This window comes from Equus przewalskii, chromosome 15 (assembly GCF_037783145.1).
Source record: "Equus przewalskii isolate Varuska chromosome 15, EquPr2, whole genome shotgun sequence".
Classification (NCBI taxonomy): domain Eukaryota; kingdom Metazoa; phylum Chordata; class Mammalia; order Perissodactyla; family Equidae; genus Equus; species Equus przewalskii.
In genome coordinates this window covers 466,705-493,862 of record NC_091845.1, presented here as the reverse complement: position 1 = coordinate 493,862, position 27,158 = coordinate 466,705, and the positions used below count along the sequence as shown (strand labels likewise).

General features: G+C 49.3%; 1 protein-coding gene across 5 annotated transcripts in view; it reads left to right on the top strand.

The window, feature by feature from the left end:
* Positions 1-330: 330 nt before the first annotated feature.
* ZXDC (ZXD family zinc finger C) overlaps positions 331-27,158 on the top strand; it is a 40,461-nt gene continuing 13,633 nt past the window's right edge. For 2 of the 5 annotated variants that reach the window (XM_070576420.1, XM_070576422.1), the window contains exons 1-8: positions 333-1,299; positions 3,777-3,929; positions 4,027-4,105; positions 5,041-5,171; positions 9,696-9,866; positions 12,777-13,465; positions 14,627-14,689; positions 15,348-15,432. In XM_070576420.1, the coding sequence (XP_070432521.1) occupies positions 384-1,299; positions 3,777-3,929; positions 4,027-4,105; positions 5,041-5,171; positions 9,696-9,866; positions 12,777-13,465; positions 14,627-14,689; positions 15,348-15,432 (2,287 nt within the window). In that variant the 5' untranslated portion in view covers positions 333-383. Of the gene's footprint in view, positions 1,300-3,776; positions 3,930-4,026; positions 4,106-5,040; positions 5,172-9,695; positions 9,867-12,776; positions 13,466-14,626; positions 14,690-15,347; positions 15,433-18,378; positions 18,455-27,158 lie in introns of all 5 variants that reach the window. The other 3 variants (XR_011527298.1, XM_070576423.1, XM_070576421.1) reach the window with 3 other exon arrangements.

Below are 27,158 nucleotides of genomic sequence, written 5' to 3'. Positions count from 1 at the left end.
GCGGAGGCAGGCTGCGGGGCGCTGTCCCGCACCCGGGCAGGGGGAGAGGCGGACGGCAGGCCCAGCGCGGCAGGCGGCGGGGTAGGCGTCGGCCGGAGGCAGGAGCCGGCGCCGGAACCGTGGGGGTCCGGCCACACCCGCGGGCGAGCACGGCCGGCAGCAACGATCGACGACGCTCCGAGCGCCTGACGTCACGCGGCCCAGCAGGCCCCGCGCGCCGCTCCGGCCCGGCCCCGCGCACGCGCAGCTTGGGGCCGGGCTCGGGCCGCGCGCCTTGGCGCGCCTTGGCGCCGCCCGCCGGCCGCACGGCGTCGCGCACGCGGGGCGGGGCGGGCCGCAGCGCTTCCTCCGAGGCGGCGGGGCGACGGCGCCGAGCGCCCAAGATGGAGCTCCCGGCGCGACTCGCCTCCCAGGCCCCGCGCGGAGCCCAACATGGCGGCGGCCCCGGCCGGGCCCGCCGAGGCCCCGCGCCGCCCGGCCCCGGCCCCGGGCGCCGCCGCCTGCTGCTGCTGCGGGGCCCCGAGGACGGCGCGCCGGGCCCGCGGCGCGCGGAGGCCGGGGCAGTAGCGGGCCCCGCGCCCAGCCCGCCCCCCGAGGACGCCGGCGACTCCTTCGTGGTGCTGCTGGAGGTGGCGCGCGCCGCCACGGACACGGCCTCCGGGCGGCCTGAGCCCGAGCCCGAGCCCGGCGGCGCGAGTCCCGCTCGCCGCCCCGCGCAGGGCCCCGGCGGCGCGGCCACCTCCCCCGGGCCGGGCGGCGTCGCCGTGCGCGGCCGGGACCTGCTCGTGCGCCTCGACCGCGGCGTCTTCACGCTGGCCGCGCCGCCCGCGCCGCCGCCCGGGGGCCCGCCCGCGCCGCCCGGCGAGACGGCCGCGAGCCCGGAACGGCGCCGCCGCGGGCCCCCCGGCGCCGGCTACCGCTGCCCCGAGCCGCAGTGCGCGCTCTCCTTCGCCAAGAAGCACCAGCTCAAGGTGCACCTGCTGACGCACGGCGGCAGCCAGGGCCGGCGGCCCTTCAAGTGCCCCCTGGACGGCTGCGGCTGGGCCTTCACCACCTCCTACAAGCTCAAGCGGCACCTACAGTCGCACGACAAGCTGCGGCCCTTCGGCTGCCCGGTGGGCGGCTGCGGCAAGAAGTTCACCACCGTGTACAACCTCAAGGCGCACATGAAGGGCCACGAGCAGGAGAGCCTGTTCAAGTGCGAGGTGTGTGCCGAGCGCTTCCCCACGCACGCCAAGCTCAGCTCCCACCAGCGCAGCCACTTCGAGCCCGAGCGGCCCTACAAGTGCGACTTTCCCGGTAACCGCGCGCCGCGGGCTGCGGGCGGGCTGCGGGGCCCGGGGTCGCTCGGTGGGCGCGGCGCTCCTGGCCGGGATTGGCCCTGGGCTGGCCGAGTGTGAGGAGCGGGAACGGAGCACGCTGGTGTTTGTGTTCTGGTTCTTTCCACCTGATTCGATTTGACACCCTCACCTGCGGGGGTTTCGTCAGGGAGGTAGCACAAGTAATCACAGCCGTCCGTCCCCGTGGTGGAGGCGACAGAGCTCCGAAGGTGCTTCCGGTTAATGAAAGTGATAGCGCATCTTCGCACTGGTTTGAGTCCGGAGTAGGGTCTTTATTTCCCTCCGCTTCATCGTTTACAAATATTCGGTTGTCAGGCGTTTCCGGGGCACCCCGCCCTCCCCCAACACAGACGGGCAGGTGAATCTGGCCAGATGCGAGACCGCCTGGCACGCAGGGCATAATCGTAGGTGTGTGGTGCCTCCCAGTTTTCTGCTTTTGATATTTCTCTATCCTTTGGACTTCACAGTTTTGTGAAGTTCTAAAGATTACCCTGATTTTACAAATGAAGAGACTGATTCCGAGCAACGTGGATACGATCCAGTGGAGGGTTCTTTCTCCGTTGTGGTGGCCCGCAGTGTCAGGCGTGTAAGGCTGCCACACAGAGACCTCTCACCAGGATAGGCAGCTGTCCGTGCTCTGAGAGGGAGTGGGTGCCTCCAAGGAAGCGGAGATGCCTCCCTGGGAAGGAGTTACTTGGGGGGCTGGGGTGGGAGGCCGTGCTGGTGGGTGAAACTGCAGAGCCATGGCAGGGAATGAAATTGGAAGGGTGTGGGAGGGCCAGGTAGAGGCTGAGGGACCTTCAACGTCCCGTTCATTGAAGCATAATCTCAAGCATGTACCTAGCACATGTGTGTCCAACTGCATATTGGTGTATTATATACGTGCAGTGCTTTCCTAGTAAGGCATATGTTATAAAATATACTCAAATGTGGAGAATTTGAAAGGGTAAAATGAAAAACATTGAGTCGAATATCTTCTTCCCGTGTGCCCATGAACTGTCCTGTGCGTTCCTCTTCATGGAGAGCATGGCTTTGGGCCACTAATTCAAAACCTTTCTTGGTGATGTGCTCTTGGAATCTGATGGTGGCTTGTAGACTGCTCCTAGTAAAATGCACAGAGAGCATCGTTCTGAGTATAATGCTAGGGAGATCAGGGATCCAGCCTGCTCTAGGGCATCAGGTCCCCCTGAGGGTTTTGGTTGGATGATCAGTGGGGCGTCAGTGTTGGAGATGGTAGAAGCAGGAGGGGGACCGGTGAAGCCCCCATTATGTGTTCCAGACCTAGTTTCCTGAGGGCTGCTGCAGGTAGAGGAGGGGGAAGGGTGAGGAGGCTCCAGGAGGAAAGACTGTAGAGGCAGGATCAAAGGGCTGATTGTCCGTTGGGGAGAGTGGTTCTTGCTAAGGCAGAATGATATAGCCTGTTCAGATTTACCTGAACGAGTGTGTGAACACACCAGAGCCCAAAGTAGGAAGGCGAGGGCAGATTTATACCACAGGGGAGGACTCGAGGTTGTTTACGAAGGTCAGCATTTCCCAGTTGAGTGTTGCTAGGGAGAGCAGGGCTCCTTGGGCTGGTAACTTTTATGAGGTGCTGTGCAGTGTGTGGCTCCAGGCACGATGGTAGCATGTTAAAGGCGCTCAGAAGAGCTGACGGAGACACCTGAAAGCATTTTCTGACCTGATGTTTTCTACTGTATTTGAGCGCTGATCCTTTCGGGGAAAGAATTATTGATGTGGGAAGTCTGGGAAGTGCTAAAATGGGCTCCTTTCTGGTGGCTCAGCGAGGGGTTGAAGGTGGAGGTGATGGAAAAGGCCATGTGAGTGAAGATGATCCTGGTAACCTTCTTTGACAGAGCAGGGAGCCCTGAGGAAATGGGCAAAAGGAAAAAGAGAAGCCAGATGACAGAAGTAGGGGCTGCCAGTTGCAAAGGATGTCGGGGAGGACATTTATAAGTGTGGAGGATGCAGTATTACCCCCAAGGCATGGAAAGTCTTAGCCTTATGTTGGTTTGTGGCCCTTCCAAGCTCAACCTTGCCAGACAAGGTGCTGCTCCTTAGTGTCTAATTCCTCTCTTGGGTCTTCTTGGGTCTCACATGGGCAGCACTGACATGTGAGTTCACAAAGTGTATGCAAGATCTGTGCTACAGAACTGGAAGCAGATGGCTGTGATTGGAGGGCTTTCTCTTGACCACTTCCTTCATCTCTAAGTCACATCACAACAGGTGGCCTGCGTGTGCCTCTTGGCTGCCCTTAGTCGCCCTTGCTTTAGCCATTACAAAGCCAGACGTCAGCGGTCGTAATTTTCTGGAGGTGCTTCTGAATCATTGTCTTCGTTGTCTGCGTCAGTGCCAGCAGTGTCCCAGGGTGGTGACTAGTTTGTTGTGTTACATGGTTTTGTCCTACCAGTGAGCAGAGTTTGTGTTTCCTTTGCTCAGGCTGCGAGAAGACGTTCATCACAGTGAGTGCTCTGTTTTCCCATAACCGAGCCCACTTCAGGGAACAAGAACTCTTTTCTTGCTCGTTTCCTGGATGCAGCAAACAGTATGACAAAGCCTGTCGCCTGAAAATCCACCTGAGAAGCCATACAGGTAATGAGCCAGAGAAGGCAGCCTCCTTGGACCCCAGGGTCTGTCTTCGTGGTAGCTTGCATTGCTAATGATGAGCTGTGATTTTTTCTTTTCTAAGGTGAAAGACCTTTTATTTGTGACTCTGACAGTTGTGGCTGGACCTTCACCAGCATGTCTAAACTCCTAAGGCACAAAAGGTAATCTCTACATTTTGGTTGAGTTGTCAGTTTTGAAAATGAATGAGTGGTTTGTCAGTAGCGGAAGGCTATGGATAAGATATCTGTAGGTTTTTTTTTTTTAATTATAAAAAGGAATCCAATGTAGATAATTTGGAAAATTCAGAAAGCTTTGAGAAGAAAACCACTCAGAATCTGATCACCTGAAGGCCGTTTTTCTATGTATACTTGTTCTTAATTAGTATACTTTATATACAATTTGATATTTTTAAAAAGTTAGTGTTGTAGAATAAGCTTGTCTCTTGTTATCATGGACTTTTCATACGGTGTGGCAACCTTGGAGGGCTTGGCCTGTGTGCAGGTGACGTTCAGCATGTCACGTGTATCTCATTTAATCTTCACAACAGCTCTGAGTCTGATGTTCTTATCCTCCTGGTTTGGCATTGGGACTCAGAGGTTGTGTGGTTTGTGGCTGCTTGCACAGCTGGGGTTTAAGGAGTTTAATATAAAAAGGTTACATAGGAAAAGACCATGTTTACGTGTGGGCTTGAGGGTCCTTTTAGCACTGCAGTCAATTTCCTGTGCACGCTTCTCATTGCCCTCAGTAGCTCAAAAAGCTTGTTTATCATCAGGATTTCTAGACAATGCAAGTCATCACTATATAAGGGACTCAGCTGTCCCTCAATTCAAGCAGCACTAATTGTTCTGTGTTGGACTCTGGGCTCAGTTTAGTCATTAAGATAGAACTTTTAATTACAGGCTAGCTAAATTGTAAATTTGCCCACATGGGCTAGATATGGAATTAAGATTTTCTGAAATGTGATTTTTTTTTTTTTTTAGTGCAAAGAGTTCGTAGTTTGGTATGTTTTGCAGAGTTTTAAAGAAAAGAATCACCTTTGAAGCCTGGTGCCTCCTGGTGTTGTGAGTAATCGCTGTTCCCTGTTCTGTTCTGGCAGGAAACACGACGACGACCGGAGGTTTACCTGCTCTGTGGAGGGCTGTGGGAAATCATTCACGAGAGCGGAGCATCTGAAAGGCCACAGCATCACGCATCTGGGCACAAAGCCATTTGAGTGTCCTGTGGAAGGTACGTTTTAGTACATTACCGTGAGCTGTAAACTAGCATCATGTCCACGTTGATGTTGTAAGTTGAAGCTGTTTAAAGGTGAGTTTTAGTTGCTTAAAGACAAGGTGAGTGTAAGCTGCACTATTCGATTTTCTTGGCTGGTTTTTAGTTAGTGCTTTATCTGGGAAGCAGTGTATTGAGAAGGACAGACTTCGGAATCGGACCAGTTTGACTCTTGGCCCTGCTGTGCACTCACTAGACCTGTGGCTCTGCTTAGTTAGCTGTTGAATCTGGTGCTTTGAGGGTTAGGTGAGATACCGTGGGGGAAATGCCTGTTTTGGCGTCTGGACGAATCATAGACTCAGTAAATGGTAGCTGTTCCTGCTGTGATTGGACAGCAGTAGTGCTGGGCTGGCTTTTTAAAGGGGGTATTGGGGAGTTGTTTTCTATGAAACACCGAAGGCATGATTCGTTCAGCACCGGTCTGTCGGTGGCCTGCTGTAGTGCTGCAGAGGCACTGGGGCGGCAGGTCCGGGTCAGCCTAGGGCTATGAATTGAGTCCTGGCTCCGCCCCTCCTTAAGTTGGTGACCTCAGGCAAGCCTCCTTGGGCCTGAGTTTCCTTATCTGGAAAAGGGGATAATAAAGACCCATTTGAAGCCAAGACCAGTTCCTGGAATGTAATAAATGTAACACAGGTGGTATAACCAAGAGCCAGTTTCCCCTCTCGTCAGAGCTTCACATGGGGATGACAGGTCCACAGGTAATAGGTTGGGTGCTGTGGCGCACGGAGAAGGTCTCCCTGCTGTTCTGCAGGCATGGGGGCAGGGGAATGGCCTCTCAGTTCAAGAATGAGAAGAGCTAGCCAGGGGTGGTGGAGACAGAAAGGCCAGCGTGGGGACATCACTGAGAGCTGCAAGAGCAGCAGGCTGAGTGCTCGAGGCGGGAGAGCGGTGGAGTCATATTTGCATTTAGGCTCAGTCTAGTTTCCTAGGGAAATGGGCTGGTGCCTGGGCTGGGTTTGGGCAGTGGGAAGGCAGAGAAGGTGTAGACGAGAGAGATGAGTTAGGATTCACAGTGGTTGGTGGCGGATTTGGAAGATGGGGGTTGTGGGAGAGGTGGTAGTTGGGGTCAGTTGAGATGGGGACACAGGGCAGGTCATTGGGGGAAGAGGAGTTTGGCTTGGACATGCTGTGCTTCAGCTACCCACGGGCTTTCCTAGTTGAGATGCTCAGAAGGCAGGGCCTGTGCTGCTGGGATGTGGTGAGTAGGTGCTCTGAGAGCACACCAGTGGTCGGCTGCCCCGTGGCAGGGGATTCCGTTCTCAGGGAACAGTGTCAGCTGAAGAGAGGCAGCGTGGTGTAGGGAATAAAGGCATGGACGCTGGAGTCAGACTGCCTAGATTCCACTTTCAAGTCTGCCACTTAAGTAACTCTGAGACCTTGGAAAAGCAGCTCAAGCTGTGTCTCTTTTCCTCGCCTGCGAAGTGGTGGTAACACCTCAGGGCTATTGTGAGGGCTCGGTTAGTCAGTAAGTTTAAGTAAGGCATAGAGAAAGCATCGGTAAATGTCCCTACTGCTGTTCTTAGAATTATAAATAAAAAAAGAAGGCCTAGAACCAAACCCTGGGAACCGGCACACATTCAGGTGGAAAAGTAGCAAGGGAACCCTGGGAGGGGCTGGCAAGGAACTGCCAGAGACGTGGAGCTGGTGGCGCTGCAGCCGAGAGGAGGATGCTCGGGACAGGAGGGCCGTCAGTGGCCAGTGCTGAGGTGTGGTGTGAGGGGGAGGGGTGTGCGTGGGCTCCTCCGGAAGGTCATAGGCTCTTGCGGAGTGAGGTTCAAGCTTGGGTGGAGTAGCTGGGGCAGAGCCCTGCTCTGGTACCCTGAGAGGTGGGTCGGGCGAGGCAGGTGATGGCTGTGCTGATCCCTCTTCTGGAGGTGATGGAAGCGAAGAGGAAAGGGCAGAGCTGGCTACGGGGAGGGGCAGTTGTTTTGCCTTCTGGTAGCTCCATCCTTTAAGCTTGGAGCAGGTCCAGATGCCGAGGTGCCAATAGAGATGCAGATGGCGGGAGAGGGCTGAGTGGGCAGTGGTTGGTTGACAGTGCTTTTCTTGAGGAAGTGGAGTAAGTCAGGAGCCTGGGGGAGGGGTCCCAGAACCCTTCTTTGGATTGGCTGAGAGTTGATCATTCTTGAGTCTGAGAGATTATACCATTTTCTCTACTTTTGTAGGTGTTTGAAATGTTCCATAATGAAAAGTTAAGAAGCAACCACCATCTGCCTCTTCCATAGTAAGAGGAAGAGAAAGAGAGGATGGGGCTGGATGGCAGGAGTGTGTATGAGGGAGGGCGGGACGAGAGCCTGAGGACAGCCTGTATGTGGTGGGCACTCTCCCCGCACGGGTGGTGGTTTCTCTGCGTGTCTAGAATGTCGTGGGGCGTCTTGCACAGAGTCAAGGTTGGTAGATGTCGTGTGGTCACCACATAAATGCTGAATGCGATTGAGCAGGTTCCCGTGGAGTTGGGGTTTGGAGGGAAGTTAGTCCCTGATGGGCTGCTGCTGCCCCTCACCTGGGTGGGGGTAACTTGGTAGAAATGTGGGGTGCTGTTCATTAGTATCTCTGATTTGTAAGGAACTGACACAGATCTCAATAATGTTGCAATTGGGAAAAGACAGCCATTAACACGTGGAAAAATAGATTTCTGATCATCAAAGGAAATACAAATTAAAATGAAATAGATTTTGTTCCCTGTTGAATTATCAGATATTTTTACAAATGGGAACTCATAGCTGGCAAGAGTGTGGTGGACGTCTATTTTGTGGTCGTTCCCTGTCCTTGGGAAAGCCGTTTGGTAAAAGGCGAAGATGTATTCAGCGCTTCTGCTGTGTGATCTGCTGCTAGGAATCTGCTGAGGAGTGCTAGCTGGAAGAGGGAGTCAGGGACGTCGCAGGTACAGGATGTTCCCACGCCCGCAGACAGTGCACCTGGGGTGAGGCCACAGGTCTGCCCTGTTTGTTGTGTTTCCCAAATGTTCTGTCATGAGCCTGACGTGGAAACAACTTTGAAGCTTTATTTGAAAGTGAAATAAGTTCAAAATTCCTCTCAGAGGCAGCCAAAGCCCTTACTCATTGGGTCAGATAGCCTCTTTTCCTAAAATAGCCCTCCTCTGGGCCCCGGACGCCAGCACTGCCACCTTCCCACCCCAAGAAGGCGCCATAAGTGTGACGATGCTCCTTTCCACTTTGTTGGGTGCTGTGCGAGTACTCTGTAGTTGATATTGTTTCATTTAGTCCTTGTAACCCCTGTGAGGTCAGTGTCACTCCCACTTTACAGAAGAGAAAACGGAGGTCTGGAAAGGATAAGTAAGGCCACACGGCTTGTAGGGGGCTGAGCCGGTTGGGTCTGGTCACACCAGCTCCAGAGCCCAGGCTTTGCTCACTCTGCCCTGCTGCCCTCAGTGGTCTTCATGCCAGAGCTGGGCCGCTCCTTGTCCTGGATGCCCCTCTGCTCTGCTGGGGTGGCCCCACCGTTTGTCCAGGCCCAGTCACCTCAAATGCTACCTGCCTGCTGAGACCTGTCTTCTCTGCTCTCAGGAGGTTTGCTGTTTCCTCTGCGTCCAGAGCACTTGCCAGCACTAGCTGTGAATTGGTTTATTCTGCCCTTTGTTGTGACAGCTGGTACTTTACTTGTCCCCAACAGGTCACAGGCTTGTAGCTGCCAAGAGCCCCACTTCCCTCTCTCTGTCCCTATGGTGCAGAGCTCTCATAGTGGGGAATCGGGGCATGAAGGAGGGGAGGCTGTATTTCTGAATGTCTGGTTTTCCTTCTGACACACATGCAGGCCTGTGGTCTCACTGACTGGTTGAGCAGTCAGTCAGCAAGGCAGTGCCAGCTGCAGACTCCACTCATGCCCCCAAGCCATTTGCTTGGTCCCTCTGGGCATCGGTTTCTGGGTGGTAAAAATGAGAGAAATTTGCTTTGGTGATATCTTGAGAAAGTTTCCAACTCTAAATGCCGTAGGATTACAGGTGTCCTTATAATAGTAGTTTAGTACAGATGATTAGTATGAATTTTTAGCACTTGAACATTTAAGGAGTTGTTTAACACTTAATTTGACTTAATCTTCCCAGCAGCCGTGTATAGTGGGTGAAGAAACAGGCTCAGAGTCAATTTGTCCGAGGTTGTACATCTTACCTGCAACTGATGTGGGGCTTTTAAAAGAGAGTTGGCTTTTGAGTTTAATTGCTTGTGATGCTGCTCCGGGGGATATTTGGTGGATGCCCCTTGCCAGGGGCTGGAGCGTGGCCAAGCATTGTCTTGTGATTCTGATCTCGCTATTTTTTGTATATATATATATAATATCATCTGATGAGATGTTTTATAGATATTATATCTATATATAGATATAGTACATATATGCGTTATATATACATAGTATATCATCAGGATATGTATATTATATTCCGGATGTATATGTATATCATCAGAAGTGTTGACACTGGTCCTTGATAATGCTCGGGTTTAATGCTCAGCATTCTTTCTGTTTCAGGGTGCTGTGCTAGATTCTCTGCTCGTAGCAGTCTCTATATCCATTCTAAGAAACACCTGCAGGACGTAGGTGCTCCGAAAAGCCGTTGCCCAGTCTCCAGCTGCAACAGACTCTTCACCTCCAAGCACAGCATGAAGGCGCACGTGGTCAGACAGCACAGCCGGCGCCCAGGTCAGCTTGATTTATGTCCCTCTTAGGGCACTACAAAGATGCATGAGCTTGACATGGGTCAAAGAAGCAAAAGCCTGGTGCTGCTTCCTTGGCTGCTTTCAGAGGTTGTCTGGTTCCTGGGTTGAACTAATCTAGGACGGTGAAGGCTTCCTAGCCTGTGCCCATAGCTGCCACGCCTGGCGGCCTCTCCTGGTCTGTCTCCTGCCACTTCTTGCCCCTGACCCTCTGATCCCTGGCTTGCCTTTGAAGTGCCTGCCTCTGTCTCTGCAGCTGGCCCCGCCCCGCCCCAGCTCTGAGCTGGTGCTCTTGTCACACCACGTGCCTGGGGCTGTCCTTTGCTCCTGCTGTTCCCTTTCCTAACCTGGCCTGTTCAAGTCAGTACAAGCATTGTTTATTCTTCCTGAGCTTTTCTTCATCTCTGACTGGGTGCGACAGCCTCTTAGGGGCTTCTCTGGTGCCTGTGTCTCCTAGACTTGCTTTTGTGATGTGACATTGAGTTACTTGTCGGTCACTCTGCCCTGCCACTTTTTTTGTCAGTGTAGATGACCAGGTGTTGTCCCAGTGCTCGCCTCCTGAGAAATAGGTGCCTGGGAGTGTCCATTTATTGTGGACTGTCAGGGGCTCTGCCAGGCCGTGGATTGGCTGTTTGAGTTCCCCTCACAGTGGTCCTGGGTTGGGGATCCTCACGGCTTTATCACTGAGGCGGAAAGGAGCAGACCTTGCCTGAGGTGATATAGGTGAGGAAGTGCTGGAGCCAGGCTCTGTCAATTAATGTTTATTTAAATGTTTTTGTATTTTTGGCCCTTGCACATAGCAGGTCTCCAGTAAATATTTGTGGAATTAATGAAATGCTAAATAGGAAATTTATGACTGAATTGGTATCTCTATTTGCACTGAGATGATAATTATTAGTCTTTTCATAGGGAACTGAATCCTCAAGATAGTCAAGGGACTTTTGGGGAGAGTTTTGAGAAAGTGACATAGTTTTCCATATTTAACTTCCACAAAGAATCACTGTCATTTTCTTTCAGAAAGTTTCATTGGTACTAAGATTTACTTACTGAAGAGGCAATAACATATTGATTCTGGTTTTTTTCCCCCCTGAGGAAGAGTAGCCCTGAGCTAACATCTGTGCCAATCTTTCTCCAGTTTCTGTGTGGTCACTGCCTCAGCATGGCTGACGAGTGGGGTAGGTCCACACTCAGGATCTGAACCCACAAACCCTGGCCTCTGAAGTGGAGTGCACTGGACTTAACCACTACACCACAGGGTGGCCCCTTGATCCTGTTTTTAGACTTTGAAGTACTGTGACAACTAAAGAAGATATATTCTGAATTTGGTTATTTATTTTGGGGGTTTAGAATAGATTTCTTTCACAGGTTTGCATTAGAAATGTAGTGGGCACTCTGACCAGGTGTCCACCACTGGAAAGTATGAGTTTGGAATTAGCTGACAGTTGGTGTGGGAGGAATAGAGCCAGAGAGCTGAGAGGGCCTTTTGCCTCTGGCCAAGCACTGGCATGTTCTAGAAGCTGCAGGTAGAGATCTCTTGGGAAAGAATAGCATCAAGGCCTTGTGTGGCTCTTTGCCCAAGGTCTGTGTGTTCCCATTTTCCTGTTTGTTTGGTGCTTGAAGAGTCCTGGGGTTTGGGAGGGTTGGGTGTACTTGCGTATACACCCTTAACTTGAATATTCTTTGGGATTTTTTAAGTATGTTTATGTACACTACTGTACATTAATGTACACCAGGGGTATTCTGATTATTTAAATTACTTTCTTGAATAACAGATGTTTGAAGAGTGTTGAGGCCAACAATTAAGACTGAATGAAGAGGGATCTGTCAGCATTATTTCTGTTGTAGTCGTTAGATGTCGGGTTGGGGCCAGGCACTGTGCCTGGTGCTCAAGGAGAAAGCTGGGCCAGACAGACTCTGCGCCCTCAACGTGGTCATGGCCTGGGGGACGGACGTATTAGAGGTTGGAAATACCACGGTGGGGGGGTGACCCTCCTGAGAAGCTCCACGGAGGGAGGAGCACTCCAGAGCCGCTGGGGGCACCTGATGTCCAGTTCTCAGCAGCTTCGTAGAGCTGGGGCCTTGGTCCCTGTCCAGAGTCAGCCACACAGGCCAGTTTTTCCCACTGGTCACTCCTGGATGACTCAAACCCGTTTTGGAGCGGCAGCTAGTTGTGGAGGGGGCATAGAGTTTGATGAGACAGGAGCTGACACAGCCGATTCCAAAAATATCCCCAGAGCCAGAGTTCGGCTTGTGTCTGACCTCGGAAGGTTTGTATTTCGTGGAAAGTTTTAGTCTTCTCAGGGATAGCTATTGTAGTATAGCAGAAGGAGTACCGGATTTGAAGCCAGAAAGACATGGATTCAAGTCTTGCTGCTGCTTCCCGTCACCAGTCAATGTGACTAAGAAATGTTACTTAGGGGGCCGGCCCCGTGGCCGAGTGGTTAAGTTCGTGCTCTACTTCAGCGGCCCAGGGTTTTGCTGGTTCGGATCCTGGGCACGGACATGGCACCGCTTGTCAGGCCATGCTGAGACGGCACCCCACATGCCACAACCAGAAGGACCCACAACTAAAAATCAACGACTACGTACCAGGGGGCTTTGGGGAGAAAAAGGAAAAATCTAAAAAAAAGAAATGTTATTTAGTTTCTTGAGTCATTTCTGTCTGAAGAAATCTCTGTCACCTCAAGGGTTTGAGACAACAAATGTAAAATGCCTCACACGTCGTCAGGCAGTTCCTTCCTTTGGTGTGCAGCCACCCTCCATGTGCCAGGCACTGGGTTTAGGAGAGGACAGTAGATGTTGCCTTGATGGGTCGCTTGCTAGCACCTTGAGCACAAGCTGAACGTCCTAGTCCTTTGAGGTCATACCGTAACTGAAGTGTTCGTTCCTTTTTCAGATCTCTTCCCTCAGCTAGGAGCTCCGAGTTCTCTCACGCCCAGCAGTGAGCTGGGTGGCCCAGGCCAAAGTGAGCTCAACAACATAGACCTGGCAGCACTCTTCTCCGACACACCTGGTGACGGTGGTAGTGCAGTGGGGGCCTCGGATGAGGCCCTGAACTCTGGAATCCTGACCATCGATGTAACTTCTGTGAGCTCCTCTCTCGGGGGGAACCTCCCTGCTAATAATAGTTCCTTAGGGCCAATGGACCCGCTGGTCTTGGTGGCCCACAGTGACATTCCTCCAGGCCTGGACAGCCCTCTTGTTCTCGGGACAGCAGCCACAGTGCTTGAGCAGAGCAGCTTCAGTGTGGATGACGTGCAGACTGTAAGTGCAGGAGCGCTGGGCTGTCTGGTAGCTCTGCCTGTGAAGGACGTGGGCCAGGACCCAGAGGCTGTGACCTCCAGCAGCAATTTAGCAGCGAACACCACCACACTGACCTCTTCAAGTGTCCCCCAGGGAAGCACCGGTGTCCCAGAACTGCAGGCGCCGATCAAAGTGGAGCCAGCCTCACCTCCTGGCCCTGGTGCTTTCAGGCAGCGAGAACGAAGCAGAGGGGCGTCCCAGTCTGTGTCCTGCAGCCCTGTGGAAAAGCCCTGTCCTCAGAGAGACACAGGGCCCAGTGCGGGGACCGGCGGCTTATATTTGGTATGAAGTGCTGTGTTCCGTCACCACCACTAGCTCACTTCTCTTATACTCGATTCTGAGGATGTTCTGGATTAATCACTTACGTGCAGACATTTCTTACTGGTTTGCAAAAGGACGGAGCCCTGGACTACAAGTCTGGAAATCTGAATCCTGATCTTGAGTTGAACTGACTAGTTTTTACGACCTTGAGCAAATCACTTACCCTGTCTGAGCCTTAAATTCTCATTTATTTCTAAAATGAGAGGCTTTAGCTAGATGAATTCTAAGGTCCTTTAGAGTTCTTTGATTCTGTGATAATGTGTTTCTTTTCTTGAAAAAACTTGGCGTATTTCATACTGTGGAAGTGTTCTGCCTTTGTGTTCTTCACGTAATAACAAGTCCTTCGACTTACTAATGACCAGAGGAAGAGGAATCGTGACGTAACTGTCTTTAAAGGTTTAATGGAAACTTTAAAACCTTGCAAAAAATTTTTTAAAATTAGAATTAAGGAAAAAAAGGGAGTGGTTTGTGAGCCTTTGTTTCTGGAGGGTTGTAAAAATACTTCTCCAATTTTGAGGCTTGGCAGTTAATATACTTTAATGATATTTATGCCAGTTATACATTTAATATAATTTAATTTAAAATAATTTAATTAGAGTCTTAGGAGAGTTTGACTTCTTCCTCTGTCTCAGATGGGAATGATCAAATAGGTTTTTTCTTGTGGCACAAGTTAAATTTGATGGTGATATTTATGTGTTTAGAGTGTTAAATCTTACTTTACCACAATTTTTTTTTTTACAAAAGTTAAATCCTTTGAATTAGGATCCACTGTGAGGGACATGGTAACCCATTTGCCACGGAGCCCGCTTTTGCTCCTCTCCATCGGAGGGAAGCACGGGCTCTGTCGCGCCTCTCCGGGCACCTCACTTGGCGGCAGCACAGCCACCCTTGCTGACCTTGGCTTAGGCTGCCACAGTGGTTGCTAAGCGGGCAGGTGGTTGGGCCAAGAGAGGAGATGGCCATGGCTCAGAGAGCAGTAGGGAGGCCGTGCCTGTGTGCTGGCCTTGGTGCCTGGGGAAACTCGTTCTCTGGTGCCACTGCCTCTCCAGGGCTGTGATGGGGGTGGAGGCAGGAGGAGCTGCCATGACCTTGATGCTGACCCCTTGTTCGTTTTCTCGCTAGCTGTGTGACGTTGGGCTGCCTCGATTCTCTGAGCACAGATGGTGTGTGGTGAATGGGTTACAGGTATGCCACGAGCTGCTGAGGGCTGTTCTTTTTCTTTTTGTAGTGATAAGTATGAAACTGTTTTTCTTATAAAACATTCACACATTTACAACAGTTGATGTCCTGTTTGAATACTGTTTGGCTCCCTCAGTAAACTTCCTGAATTCAGTAACGTAATTACTGTTTTGGTATATGAGACTTTTGAGTCGAGCACCTGCCGCCAGAGCGGCCTCTGCCGTGGGTGTATGAGATAGGACCTCGCCAGGTCTGCCGTACGAGTATTATGTGGCATGTTCTGAAAAATGCTGGGAAGTGCTGCAATAAATTAATCCTAAATTACCAGAGGAATGCTGGTGATTTGTTTCAGACAGCAGAGAAGTATGTAATTCATTTTATAACAGTTTCTGTGTAAAATATTTTAATATGTTTTAGAGTTTGGAGGAATAAACTTTGCTTCTCTGGATAATAAAATTATGTATATTGTTCCAACTCTGATTTCATTTAGCTGTCACTATAATTGAATGTAGCATTTGATTCTCTGTGAGCCTTTCTGGAGATCCCGAAAGAGGACTGGACTCTGCCTGTTCAGGAGGCAGACTTAGTCCATGTCACTAGCTCCCTTGCTCCCCTTCTGTTGCCGTTTGCATCAAGTGACTGACACACTTTTCTTTGGTCTCAGGAAAGTGAGGGCTCAGCAAGAACTGATTCCCGAGCCATTCAACTAGCCAAGAAAAAAAAGCAGAAAGGAACTGGGAGCAATGCAGGTGAGGCTGTGTGCTGCAGTACTGGGGGAGCGAGGGATTAATTAAAGACAGAAGAAACACATAGAATAGTAGGTGTTGCTGTGTGCTCTGTGTTACTTTTACGTTAAAAATGCCCTCTTCTCAACTCCCTAGTTTTATGTAAACTTAAGAAAAAAAGTTACTAGCAGAATTCCCAGCATCAGTGTGGACATGTCTTATTTTCTTAAAAAAGCTGTGTGTAAGTTGGTGGTTGCAAACACCAGTGTCTGTGACCTGGCAGGCTGCTAAGGTAAAGAACATAGCACGCCAGGTGTCAGAAAAGTGGAGGTGGGAACCCGAGGCTAGGTGGCTGCTGGCCCCTGACCTTGGCATTAGGAAGACCCTGGAGACAGGGCTGCCACTCTCCACAGGGCCTGCATACGTGTCTCTTGGTGGCACGTGGCGTTATGGATACCCAGTTCAGAGTTATGTGGAAATCTTCTAATTTTAAAGTGTTAGCAGCTTTCTTGAATTTTTAAAAAAACACTAAGTGGGCCAAACAAGACCTGCTGGTTTGTCACCTCCTGCATCTGTCCGTCCATCCTGAAAATGGAATAGTGGCACACAGTGCTTAAAGGAAACTTGAGTAAATCCTTTTGTAAAGGTAACAGTGAATTCTTTTAATGTTATTTTGAGTATTTCATTTGTCTTTTATATTTATCTAAAATTTATTTTGAAGATATCAAGGGGTGTGTAGGATTAGCAGTACAATTTTATGTTTCTGTTCTTAAAAGTATCATGGCTTCCTATTTAAAATAATAGTAACTCTCTATTTTCTGTTAGTTTTCATACAGCAAATACTGCCTTCTAATAAATCGTGTGTGTGTCAGTGTTCACTGTAACTGAGGGACAGTTACCTCTGCAGCTCACACAGTGCCCAGGTGGAACTTGCAGAGATAATGAAAGAAGGGGGTGGTGGTTGTGATGCTGGCCATTTATGGGATGAAAGAATTCAGCACATCTTAGGCAAAGTTAATGAAGCAAACCAGATGCCTTTATTTAACCTGATAGGTAATCTCCAGCCTGAAGAAAAAAGAATATGAGAATATTTAGGCATATAGTATGTGTTATATCCATTGCATTGCTTTGGGTAGCAGCTATGGATATAGTTTTTTTTTTTATTAGTTTTTATAAATTTTTTATCATCTTTAAAAAAATGATGCTTAAAAAACATAGCCGCTTGCTATTATCACTTCTTTAAAAATTAACAGTATTTCTTTAATGTGAATACCTAGCAAGTGTTCAAATTTTCAATTGTCTCAGTGCCATAATGGTTTTATAACTGTTCGGATCAGAATCCAAATAAGGGTGACATATTATTGGTTGATGCGTTTGTGAGGTCCCTTCTTCCGTCTCCCTCCTGTGTATCTCTTGAGGAGTCTGGTGGTTTGTCTTCTGGAGTCGGCAGTCTGGATTTTGCTGATTCCATCACTGTGGCATAGTTAAACAGGTCTTCTGTCTTCTGTATTTCCTATAAATTAGTAATTACATCTAGAGGCTTGATCTCAGGGAAGTTTGATTCTGTGGGGGCAGGTGGGGGCCTTAGCAAAACAGCTTTGCAGGTGTTGGGGGGTGGCTCTCATGTCTTGTGGTCAGTCTGTCCTCTGTTGCTAGCAGCCGTCGATAGCCAGTGACTAGATCTGTTAATTCCTTAGGGGCTGCAGAATGATTATGTTCTGTCATTCCTCTCTCATTACTGGCTAGAATACAGTAGTGCCCCTTCATCTGACGGGGATACGTTCCAAGACACTCAGTGGCTGCCTGAAGCCAAAGATAGTACCAAACCGTGTATATACTATGTTTTTTCTGTATATACTATGTTTTTTCTTATACGTACGTACCTATGATAAAGTTTAATTTACAAATTAGGCACGGTAAGAGATTAACAACAACTAGTAATAAAATAGAACAGTGAAAACAATATATGTATTAAAAGTTACGTGAATGTGCTCTCTTTCTCTTTCAGTCCAAACCTTTTCCTGAATCTGTAACCATCCCTTACTTGGAGTAAATGGCTTGGTGTCACTTGTTTTAGGGGTTCCCTTGCTGAAGTCTTCGTATAGGCTCAGTGCTTTCTGGCGCAACATGTTGCCATTGGTCAGAACACATTTTCTGTTCGTATCTTCCACAAATTTAATGCCTTCCCCATCTTAAGTAAGCACTTACCATGCACTGTGGCTGTAACCTTTGCAGTTTGAGGTGCAACAGCAAACCCAGCATGAATTTGTTTTTCCTTCTTCACAATTTCATGGATAGAAGATTCCTTCTTACTTTAGATCTTAGCAGACTCAGCATATGATTTTTCTTCTTTCCTTATGAAGTCAGCAACTTTCACCTTTTCACTTAAAGGAAGCACTTTACAGCTTATCTTTGGCGTCTCCAAATTGCCGGCGTCTCCAAATTGCCAGCGTCACTGCTCTCATGCTTGGGCGGCCGTTCTTAAGTAAAATAATAGTCTCTTGAACGCAAGCACTGCGACATGCAACAGTTCATGTCATAACCGAGATGCCTACTAAGTGATTAACGGCCAGGTGGTGAATACAGCCGTGTACACACTGGTCACAGGGATGATTCACGTCCTGGACAGGATGGCGTGATTTCATCACGCTGCTCAGGACAGTGGACAATTTAAAACTTATGGGTTGTTTATTTCTGGAGTTTTCCGTCTAATATATTTAGACTGAGGTTGACCACAGGTAACTGAAACTACAGAAAACGAAACTGTGGATACGGAGGACTACTGTACTTGTGTAAGAGCAGCTTCTCGTCCGTTCTTTACCCTGAGGTACAGTCCATACAGAAAAGTCAGGGTAAATGTCTGAATCTTTCTCTTTATCAGTTTTCAAAATAATAAACTGGTTTCTTAGCATCCTACAATGGTGGTCAGAGTATTTTTATAAACATACTGATTTAAACATTATTTTATAGACTTTTAAGGGAACCAGAAATCTGGAACCTGCCAAGTCTCCAGCCTTCATTTGTGAAGTAGTGGAAGAACTTTCTAGTAAGTCAAAGGCTTACATTTTGCCTCCCACATATCCTGCTTGAAAAGCCCTCTTGAGATACTGTAATCAGCCAAGAGATAGAGGATTATAAATATAGGCCCACAATCCCTTTTCCAAAACCCTTGGGGTCAACAGTGTTTTCTTACCTGACATTTTATTTTGCTGGAATTTCAGACTTGCAGAAAAGATGCTTTCCTATTTGGCAGTAGTCGATGCATATTGTCACCCATTTGTGACGTCCACTTGTGGTACCCTTCACCCAGCCTCCTTTCACGTTAACATTTCCCACAGTCGTGGTGCATTTCCCAAAGCTAGGAAGGCATCCAGGCCACAGTCCTGCTCAGTGGACTGCAGACTTTATTGGGCCTGGACCAGTTTCCCACTAGGGTCCCTTTTCTTTTCCAGGACCCCGTCCAGGATCCCAGGTTCCATTTGGTTGTCACCACTCCTTAGTCTCCTCCTGTCTGCGTCAGCCCCTCAACCTTCCCTTGCCTTCCATGGTGCTTTCAAAGAGTGCGAGTCCATTAATCTGGAATGTTCTTCCCTTTGGGTTTGTCTGCTGCTTTCTCTTGATTAGGCTGAGGTTATGGACTTTTTGGAGCCAGAGTGAGGTGCCCTTCTCATTGTATCTTAGGCAATCAACATGTTACAGGTGATGCTAACCTTGATCACTGGGTTAAGGTGTTGTCTGCCAGGTTTCTCTGTTGTGAAGTTACTATTTTTCCCTTTGTAATTAATAATTATTTATTTTGAGGTAGATACTTTGAGATGGTGTGCAAATCTCAGGGATCTACAAGATCACCCTCACTTCTAACACCAACTGCATGTTTGAGTGTCTCCAAGACCATTCTTAAGTCCTCTAATTCTCTAGAAGGGCTCAGAAGTACACTTATGGATTATTGCAGTGAAAGGACACAGAATAAAGTCAGCCAGGGGAAGAGGGGAGTAGGACAGGCTGCAGGAGAGTTCCTAGGGTGAAGCTTCCAGTTGCTTCTCCCTGGAATTGTGGGCAGTGCTTACTTCTCCAACTGTGTGACAACATACATGGAGTATTGCCGACCAGGGGAGCTCACCTGAGCCTTGCTGTCCAGACACTTATTAGGGCTCGATTGCAAAGGCATGGCAGCCTATCCACGTGGCTGACTGTCTCCAGCCCCTTTGCAGGTTGAGCCGACACTGACTCAAGGCCTCCACTGTGAGTCACGTTGTTAGACTGTCTGGAGTGGCCCAGAGCCCCAGGTAAACAGACATACCTCCCAAGCAGGACATTCCAAGGACCTGGAGATTCCTTCCCAGGAGCTGGAGGCAAAAGCCAGACCTCTCCTTGGGCAAAGTCAACCCATTCCCGCACATTGTGCAAATACCCTGTTTCTCCTTCAGCCTTCTGCTAATTCAGCACTAAAGGGGGACTTTGCCTGTGGTATTACTGTGGTAGTCTGATGATGATTTTCTGTTTCTCTCATTCTTGTACATTATTAATTAGCATTCTTCTGTAAGGAAGAGCCGTCCCTTCTCCCGTTTATTCATTCAATTCTGTCAGTATGGCTCAAAGATGGCTGTTTATCCTTTAGGTTATTATAATCGCTATTGGATTCTAATCAATGTCAGCAGTTATGTTGCTGCTCAGATTGTTCCAGCTTTGGCCGCTGGGAGCTCTTTGGTTGGATTCCTGTGCCCTTTTGACATACTCCATCTGGTTTGTTGGGGGGCACTCCCTTGCTTTCTGGCACCCCCAGTCTCATGTGTTATCCCTGCCGTAGCCCTGGAATCAGCCACTTCTCCAGGGAGCCCTGTTCCTCGTCTTGGAGCATGGGCGTTAGAATCCACGTCTGGGTGCCGGGTGTGCGTGTTGCTCATTGCTACCAGGGGTTGTTGTGTCTAGGCTTTTCAGTGCACAGTGCTAGGAAATAGATTTATGCACGTTAGCCCAGGCCAGCTGTGTTTTGAATTCAGAATATTTCATGCTTTAGAATGGTGATACGGTACATAGGTCCTGTCTTTCCCAACACGCCCAGTGACTGCATCGGCGCTTCTCAGTGAAATGCATTCACGTGAGTAGGATCAACTAAGACTATGAATAGCTTCATAGGAGTTCAGGTCAGGTGTTGCTGCTAAATTATTTTTGGCACCAATCTCAGGCAGGAAAATGTGGGTTATTTTTTTGGGTTTTGGGATTGTGATTTAGGGATTGTAGTGTAATCAGCCAGAGAACAGAAGTTGCAGGGTCACAGGACTGTTAGTGAAATCCTGTCATTTAAACACAGTTGAGGCCTCATCATTGTCGGTGTAGCGAAGTGCCTTTAAAGCGCACGCGTCGATCCTTAGAAAATGTGCCCTCTGAGTGACTGGAAAAGTAAGAAGAGTCGAAAGTCCAGGACTGTTCCTATTGGGTTGCTACTGAGGGTGGAAAATAAAATTGTAACGGTTTCTTCATCATTACTATTGAGGTTCTCCCCTCGGAATAAACCAAGAATATTTTCTCAATGTAAAAAGTAAAGAGAAACTTATTCTTGAAGCTGATAGCAAAATAAGCTTCCAAGAAGTAAATGTAACCAACTTCAGAGCTGTGGACTGACTTGCCGTCTGCGGGCAGTGGAGGGAAAGAAAGTACAGTGCTCGCTGCAGAGAGGAAACGGCCAAGCCCCGTGTCTGTGTGACAGGAAACGAATGTGTGTGGCTCCCTGACTCTCTGAACGAGTCAAAAAGCAAAATCCCAACTACATGTTGTCTGGAAGAGGCCCGTCCTGGATGAAATATTTAGGAAGGTTAAAGTTAAGGTAAAACAAAACACAAACCCAGCATCACAAAGCGGAGATTGATACTAATATCAGAAGTGTAGAATTCAGGAACAGTTGAAGCAGAGAAAATTTTCCCTATTTTTAGTTACTCTCCACATATAATCAACAGCAGAACCATAATACTTTTGACCATTGATATAAATGTTTATATGAGAACTTACATTATCAAACAATATAAGTAAAAACTGATGGAAATCTAGAATTGGATAGATAAAAACCAAGCGATGTTGGAAGTGATTAATTTAACTCATTATTTGCAGATCAAGCAGAAGAAATAAAGATGAAAGATGTTTACAGTGGGGTTAATAAAGGTGACATAATATATGCTCCTATATGACCACGGAATATTTATAGGAGTTAAACTAATTGATTAGGCCATCAGGAAAACCTAGCACAGTCTTTAGGAAAAACAATAACTTTGCTGTTTTTGACCATAATGTGATAAAATAGAACGTAAAAATTACTTGGAATACAAAAGAAAACCTAAACTCTGGGATAAGAGAAAAAATAAAAGCTAATTACAAATCCTTAGAGAAAAATGAATAGCCATGTGGTTGTAAGTGGAGCTCCTAAGCAGGCAACTTCTTTGTGCTCCAGTTTTCTCCTTTGTAAAACGGTAATCAAAGCACTGACTTAGGGTTCTCTTGGAGGTTAGATGAGATAATACAGGGGAAGTGCTTTAAAGCACGCTGAGTGTCAGCTGATGGTGGTTGTGTGGGAAAGGCAAGCGATGTGGCCAAAGCTGGACCCGAGTCTGTGTTGCGAATGTCTTCCTCTGAAATGAGGAGGAGTAAGCGAAGTGGAACAAGCTATTATTTCAAGATGGAAAAAGAACAAACCTAGGAAGAGTCTCAGAAGTCTGGATTTTGATGCTTGTGTGTGACAGCCTGTTCAGATTTCAAATAACATTCTGTGTGAGCCGAACGGAGCATTTGTAAGTGGATATAGCCCCTAGGCTGTCGGTTTTCACCTCAGTGAGCAATTTTACCAAGAAAAAGGAAAGCCTAAGTGAATTCCACAGATTCAGTGGAAAATAAATATCATGTAAACTATATGGTAATAAATTTGAGTACTTGCAACAAAATGCATAATTTCCCAGGAAAACAAATCACCATGATTCATAAGTAAGAGTCTAGAGTTCAGCAGCTGAGGATGAAGTTAGTATTTCTGAGGCTCACGCTTGCCCGTGGTTACACACAGATTCCACGCCTCGATGGAGTGTGTGCAGGGGATGTTGTTTAGAGCTGGGTGGAAAGTGGGAAACTTCCCAGGGTCCGCATACCAAAGCCTGACAGGGAAACCCCCAGAAGGAGAGCTGTCGATTGATGACTTATGAAAATAGATGGAAGTGTTCTCAATAAAACATACTTAGGATCTGGCAGTATATTTAATCTAATATTCTGAGCAAATGGGGTTTAGTCACCTGCCTTGTGAATGATTTAATGTTAGCAAGTCTGTTACTCGGTTTATCACAGTAATAGGGCAGTGAAGAACTTTATTGTTTCCTCAACAGATTCTATATTTATTTAAAAAATTGGGGGCCGGCCCAGTGGGGCAGTGGTTAAGTGTGCACGTTCTGCTTTGGTGGCCCGAGGTTTGCCGGTTCAGATCCCAGGTGCAGACGTGGCACTGCTTGGCAAGCCATGCTGTCGTAGGCATCCCACATATAAAGTAGAGGAAGATGGGCACAGATGTTAGCTCAGGGCCAGTCTTCCTCAGCAAAAAGAGGAGGATTGGCAGCAGATGTTAGCTCAGGGCTAATCTTCCTCAAAAAACAAAACAAAACAAAAACACTACCAACAACAAATTGATCTCCATTACTACTTGGAGATATTTTTTTTGGTGAGGAAGGTTGTCCCTGAGCTATGTCTGTGCGAGTCTTCTCTATTTTGTATGTGGGACGCTGCCACAGCATGGCTTAAAAGCTGGGTGTAGGTCTGCACCTGGGATCTGAAACTGCAAACCCTGGGTCAGCAAAGCAGAGTGTGTGAACTTAAGTACTGTGCCACCGGGCTGGCCCTGATCTCCATAACTGATGGAAATGGGACTGTCATAGAGGATCTGTAGCCCAGGCCCAGAGCCGGCATCCTCCTCCACGGTGAGCTACCAGAGGCTTTGTACACACACACGAATCACTTTATCGCCATTGTTCTTGGTATTTAAGGTGGTTCTGGAGGCTCTTGATGTTGAAATAAACCAAGAAAAAGAAATAAGGTAGAACTATAGGGAGGAGACAGATAACAACTTGGAGATGATCTGAATGTTGGAAAACCTGAAAGAATCAACTGAGCAATAATTAGAACTTAGAAGATATTTAAGTGGCCAGTTATAGAATAATGTTTACCATCGGGAGTGCTCTCTGTGGCAGCAGTGGCAAGTTAGGAAATACGGTGGGAGAAAATAACCTCTTTCACAATAGCAATAAACGTTTTAAAATATCCAGGAGGAAATTTCACAGGTGGGCAGAACTAAATGGAGGAGATGACCAAACTTGACTGAGAGACAGAAGAGGGAATGTTCCCCAATGGGGCGACTCCTTCCCTTTCATACGGGACATGCCAGCAGGGACACGGTCGTGCGGGCACGGATGCCACTGCTGCATTCCTGTCGGGGGCAGGCGAACAGGAAGACAGTGGATCACGTGGTGAATGTGGGCACTGCGAGGATGGAGGCTGCAGTTTGTGGTCTTCAGTAGGGTGGACGGAGGCCTCATGGAGAAGGCAATCCTTGAAGGGGTGAGGAAGGGAGCCAGGGAGCTGCGTAGGCAGAACTGGGTGAGGGGACACTCCTCGTGAGCAACTGAGGCTGGAGGTGCTGTCAGCAGAAAGGCCTTTGTTGCCAGAGTGACTCAGCCCAGGGGAGCGTTTTTGGGAAAGTGCTCAGAGAGCTGTTGGGAGGCCAGCGGTTTAGGGCCTTGAGGTCGTCGTCAGAACTCTGACTTTCACGTGGAGTCAGATGGGAGAACATCAGAGGTGTAATTAGAAAAGTGACATCGTTTTGAAAGGATCATTCCAGCTGCTCTTTGAAAATAAACCGTAAGGAGCAAGGGGGGAATTCAGGAGAGCAGGTCGGGGTTTCCTGCCGTCCCCTAGCAGGAGACAAGTGGCTGAGCAGTGGGAGAGTAGGTTGGTCCTGGCCTGTCTTGAAGACAGCTGGCCAGATGTGCCGACGGCTGTGGAGTGAGGACGGAGCCGGGACTGCAGGCTGGCGGACTCGTCCCCCAGGGTTGTGGTGTAATTCCGTTTGAAATTCCAGGGAGTTCAGAGCAGTTGGGCAAGAACCTGTGGGCAGGGATTGCTAAGGGAACAGAGAAACCAGCATAGAGGCTTTGTGCTTGTTGGGACGTCTCACAGGCTACAACAGTTAGACCTGGCGGTGCGAGTCCCCTGGCAGGCCGGGACGCCAGGCTGCCGCACGCCGAGAGGCATGCCTGAGACCACGCGCCTCTGTGTGTGTCAAGGTGGCTCTTCCAAGTTGTGGCAAATGAATGATGGCCTTTGGGGAAAAAATATTGAGATTCCGTACGGGGTAAGGAATGAAGATGAGAGATTTAAGGTTTTTTAAAAGCATGGAAAGCTGTTATCACAGCCAACACTTAATCGGTCCTGCGTGTGCGCATATGTTGGCTCCTGTCGGTCCTCACAGCACCCCGCTGAGGCAGAGCCCTTCTGCCCCAGGCAGCTGAGGCGGCTGTCCAGCTGGCTCACCCTCAGGGGGCGCACGCCCGGTGGGGAGTGGAGGCTCGGGCCTCGAGGATCAGTGGACACTTGGAGATTTCTAAATGAGCAGAAACTGAAATGATAAGAGAGGTGAATGTCCCTGGGTAAAAGTGGGTACGGGGCGTGGGAGAGCACTGTGGGAGATGCGAGGACGGGGCCCTCCGCGCTCAGTCAGCAGGGCGTGCCGGCCCTCGGGTGAGGACACGCAGAGGCTGCGCAGGCGCAGGGCGAGCGCGTCCTCTGGCTTTGCTGGGGAGAGCCTCACTGGGGTGCAGCGTGGCATTTCTGGAGGGCCACTTGGTAACGTTTTCAAGAGCCAAAAAACATGCAAATGTTCACTCTTGCAATAACACTTTTGGAATTTGTCTCAAGGAAATATCCAGGGATCTGTGTGAAGGTACTGTGTGCCAGCTGCTGCTCAGTGCAGAAGGGTGTGTTCTTAAATATTTATAACTCAAGTGTCCACCAATAAAGCTGTATACTTGGTGCATATTTTTGGTCAGTCCATGTTTGTAAGACAAGCTGGGTGTGTATAGACGTATCTTTGTGTGTATTTGCATAGAAACAAAAATGGTAGAACAGAGGCTGGCCCCGTGGCCAAGTGGTTAGTTCCTGTGCTCCACTTTGGCATCCCGGGGTTCTCTGGTTTGGATCCTGGGTGTGGACCTGCACACCACTCATCAGCCCTCACCAAAAAAACCCCAGAAAGTTCATGAATTAAAAAAAATGGTAGAACATACATCACTGCATGGGTAGTGGGTTTTTTGAGTGTTGTGATTATGGGTTTTTTGTTATTCCCCCTGGGGTGGAGCACACAGGAGGAGGTTTCTTGAGTTGGACCTAGGGTACTTCGGATGGCTCCTAGGTGTCACTTACACAGACGTGTGGTCTAGAATCGATTTCCCTTGCCAGAAGGCGGACGAGAGCAGGAGGGCACGGGGAAGGGCCTGGCAGTGTGGGGTAGGGGCCACTGGGACCCCAGCACAGCCAGGTTGTCCAGCACTAGAAGGTGGACATGCGGGCACAGGGCACGGGGAGACTGCTGGGCTAGTGCCGCTGGTTCCGTCTGCACACCGCTGGAATGTCTGAATGAATCATTGGGCTCAATTAAGCCCTAAACTTAAGCCAGTGATGTAATTTTTATAATTTTTTTTTTACATTAAAACAAAAGTCTTTGGGCATCTGAGTCACAAGACTCCCATTTCTTCCTGTTGCTGCTGTGGAGAGAGCGCAGGGAGCCCTGCTGAAGGAGGGTGGGAAGGCCCTGTGGGTTGTCAGCTAACCGGGGGTTGTTGTACTTGTAACTCTTGTTTCTAGAAGAGAGTTCTAGTAACATTCACACTGTTTCTGTCTAAGGACATCGCCCCCGAAGGCAGTGGTTTGTGAACTTGAGTGTCATGAAGTCCCAGGTGGGCTTGGGTGGGGTCTGGACTGTGGCTGGAGGAGAGCGGGTAGCAGACCCTCGTGAACGTGGGGCCATCTGGGGTGGTCTTTGCTTTAGCTGCGGGTGGCTGCTGCCGCGGCCTGTGGCGCTTGCTCTGTGCAGCTGGCCTGCCGCTCCTAGGCGCAGCGTTGCTGCCCCGAACAGCTGTGCAGAGGGCAACCCTCCCTGCAATACGTTGCGGGCTCGGCCACGTTTGTCTTTGGTCGTGGCTCCCTCAGCCCGAGGTCCTCTCTGGTCTCTGGACTAGATCTGTGGTGGAGGGCTGGCGTAGCCGGAGATGTCCCGAAGCAGGGGAAGGGGCTTGGTGGCAGAGCAGTTCTTGCTGTGTGGTGGTGAATTGTGATCCCCATCTGTGAGTGGACTGCGAGTTGAGGCGTCCTCTCCCTGGCCGTGAGTGGCTGACAAGGACTCTCTCAGTCCTGGTCGTCCAGCCTATCCTCTACTGACCGTCAGCAGTCACTCTTGTTTCTGTTAACTTGGTGCCTGCCTGTGGTTTCTTATACTGTTCCCTGCTGGAGTGCATGTTCCGGCTCCGTTTCTGTCTCCTTGGCAGACACCTGTTCTCCCTGTAGGTCCAGCTTGTTCTGTGTTCCTGTCCGGTCCTGCCCCCTCGCTGTTGGGTGACTGACCTTGGAAGTCTGACTCTGGCAGCCTGGGTGAAAGTCTCTCTGGGCAGGTCCCTAACCCTTGCAAGGAGGAGGCCTCTGTTTAACATAAAAGATAGGGTTGGCTTCGCCACACA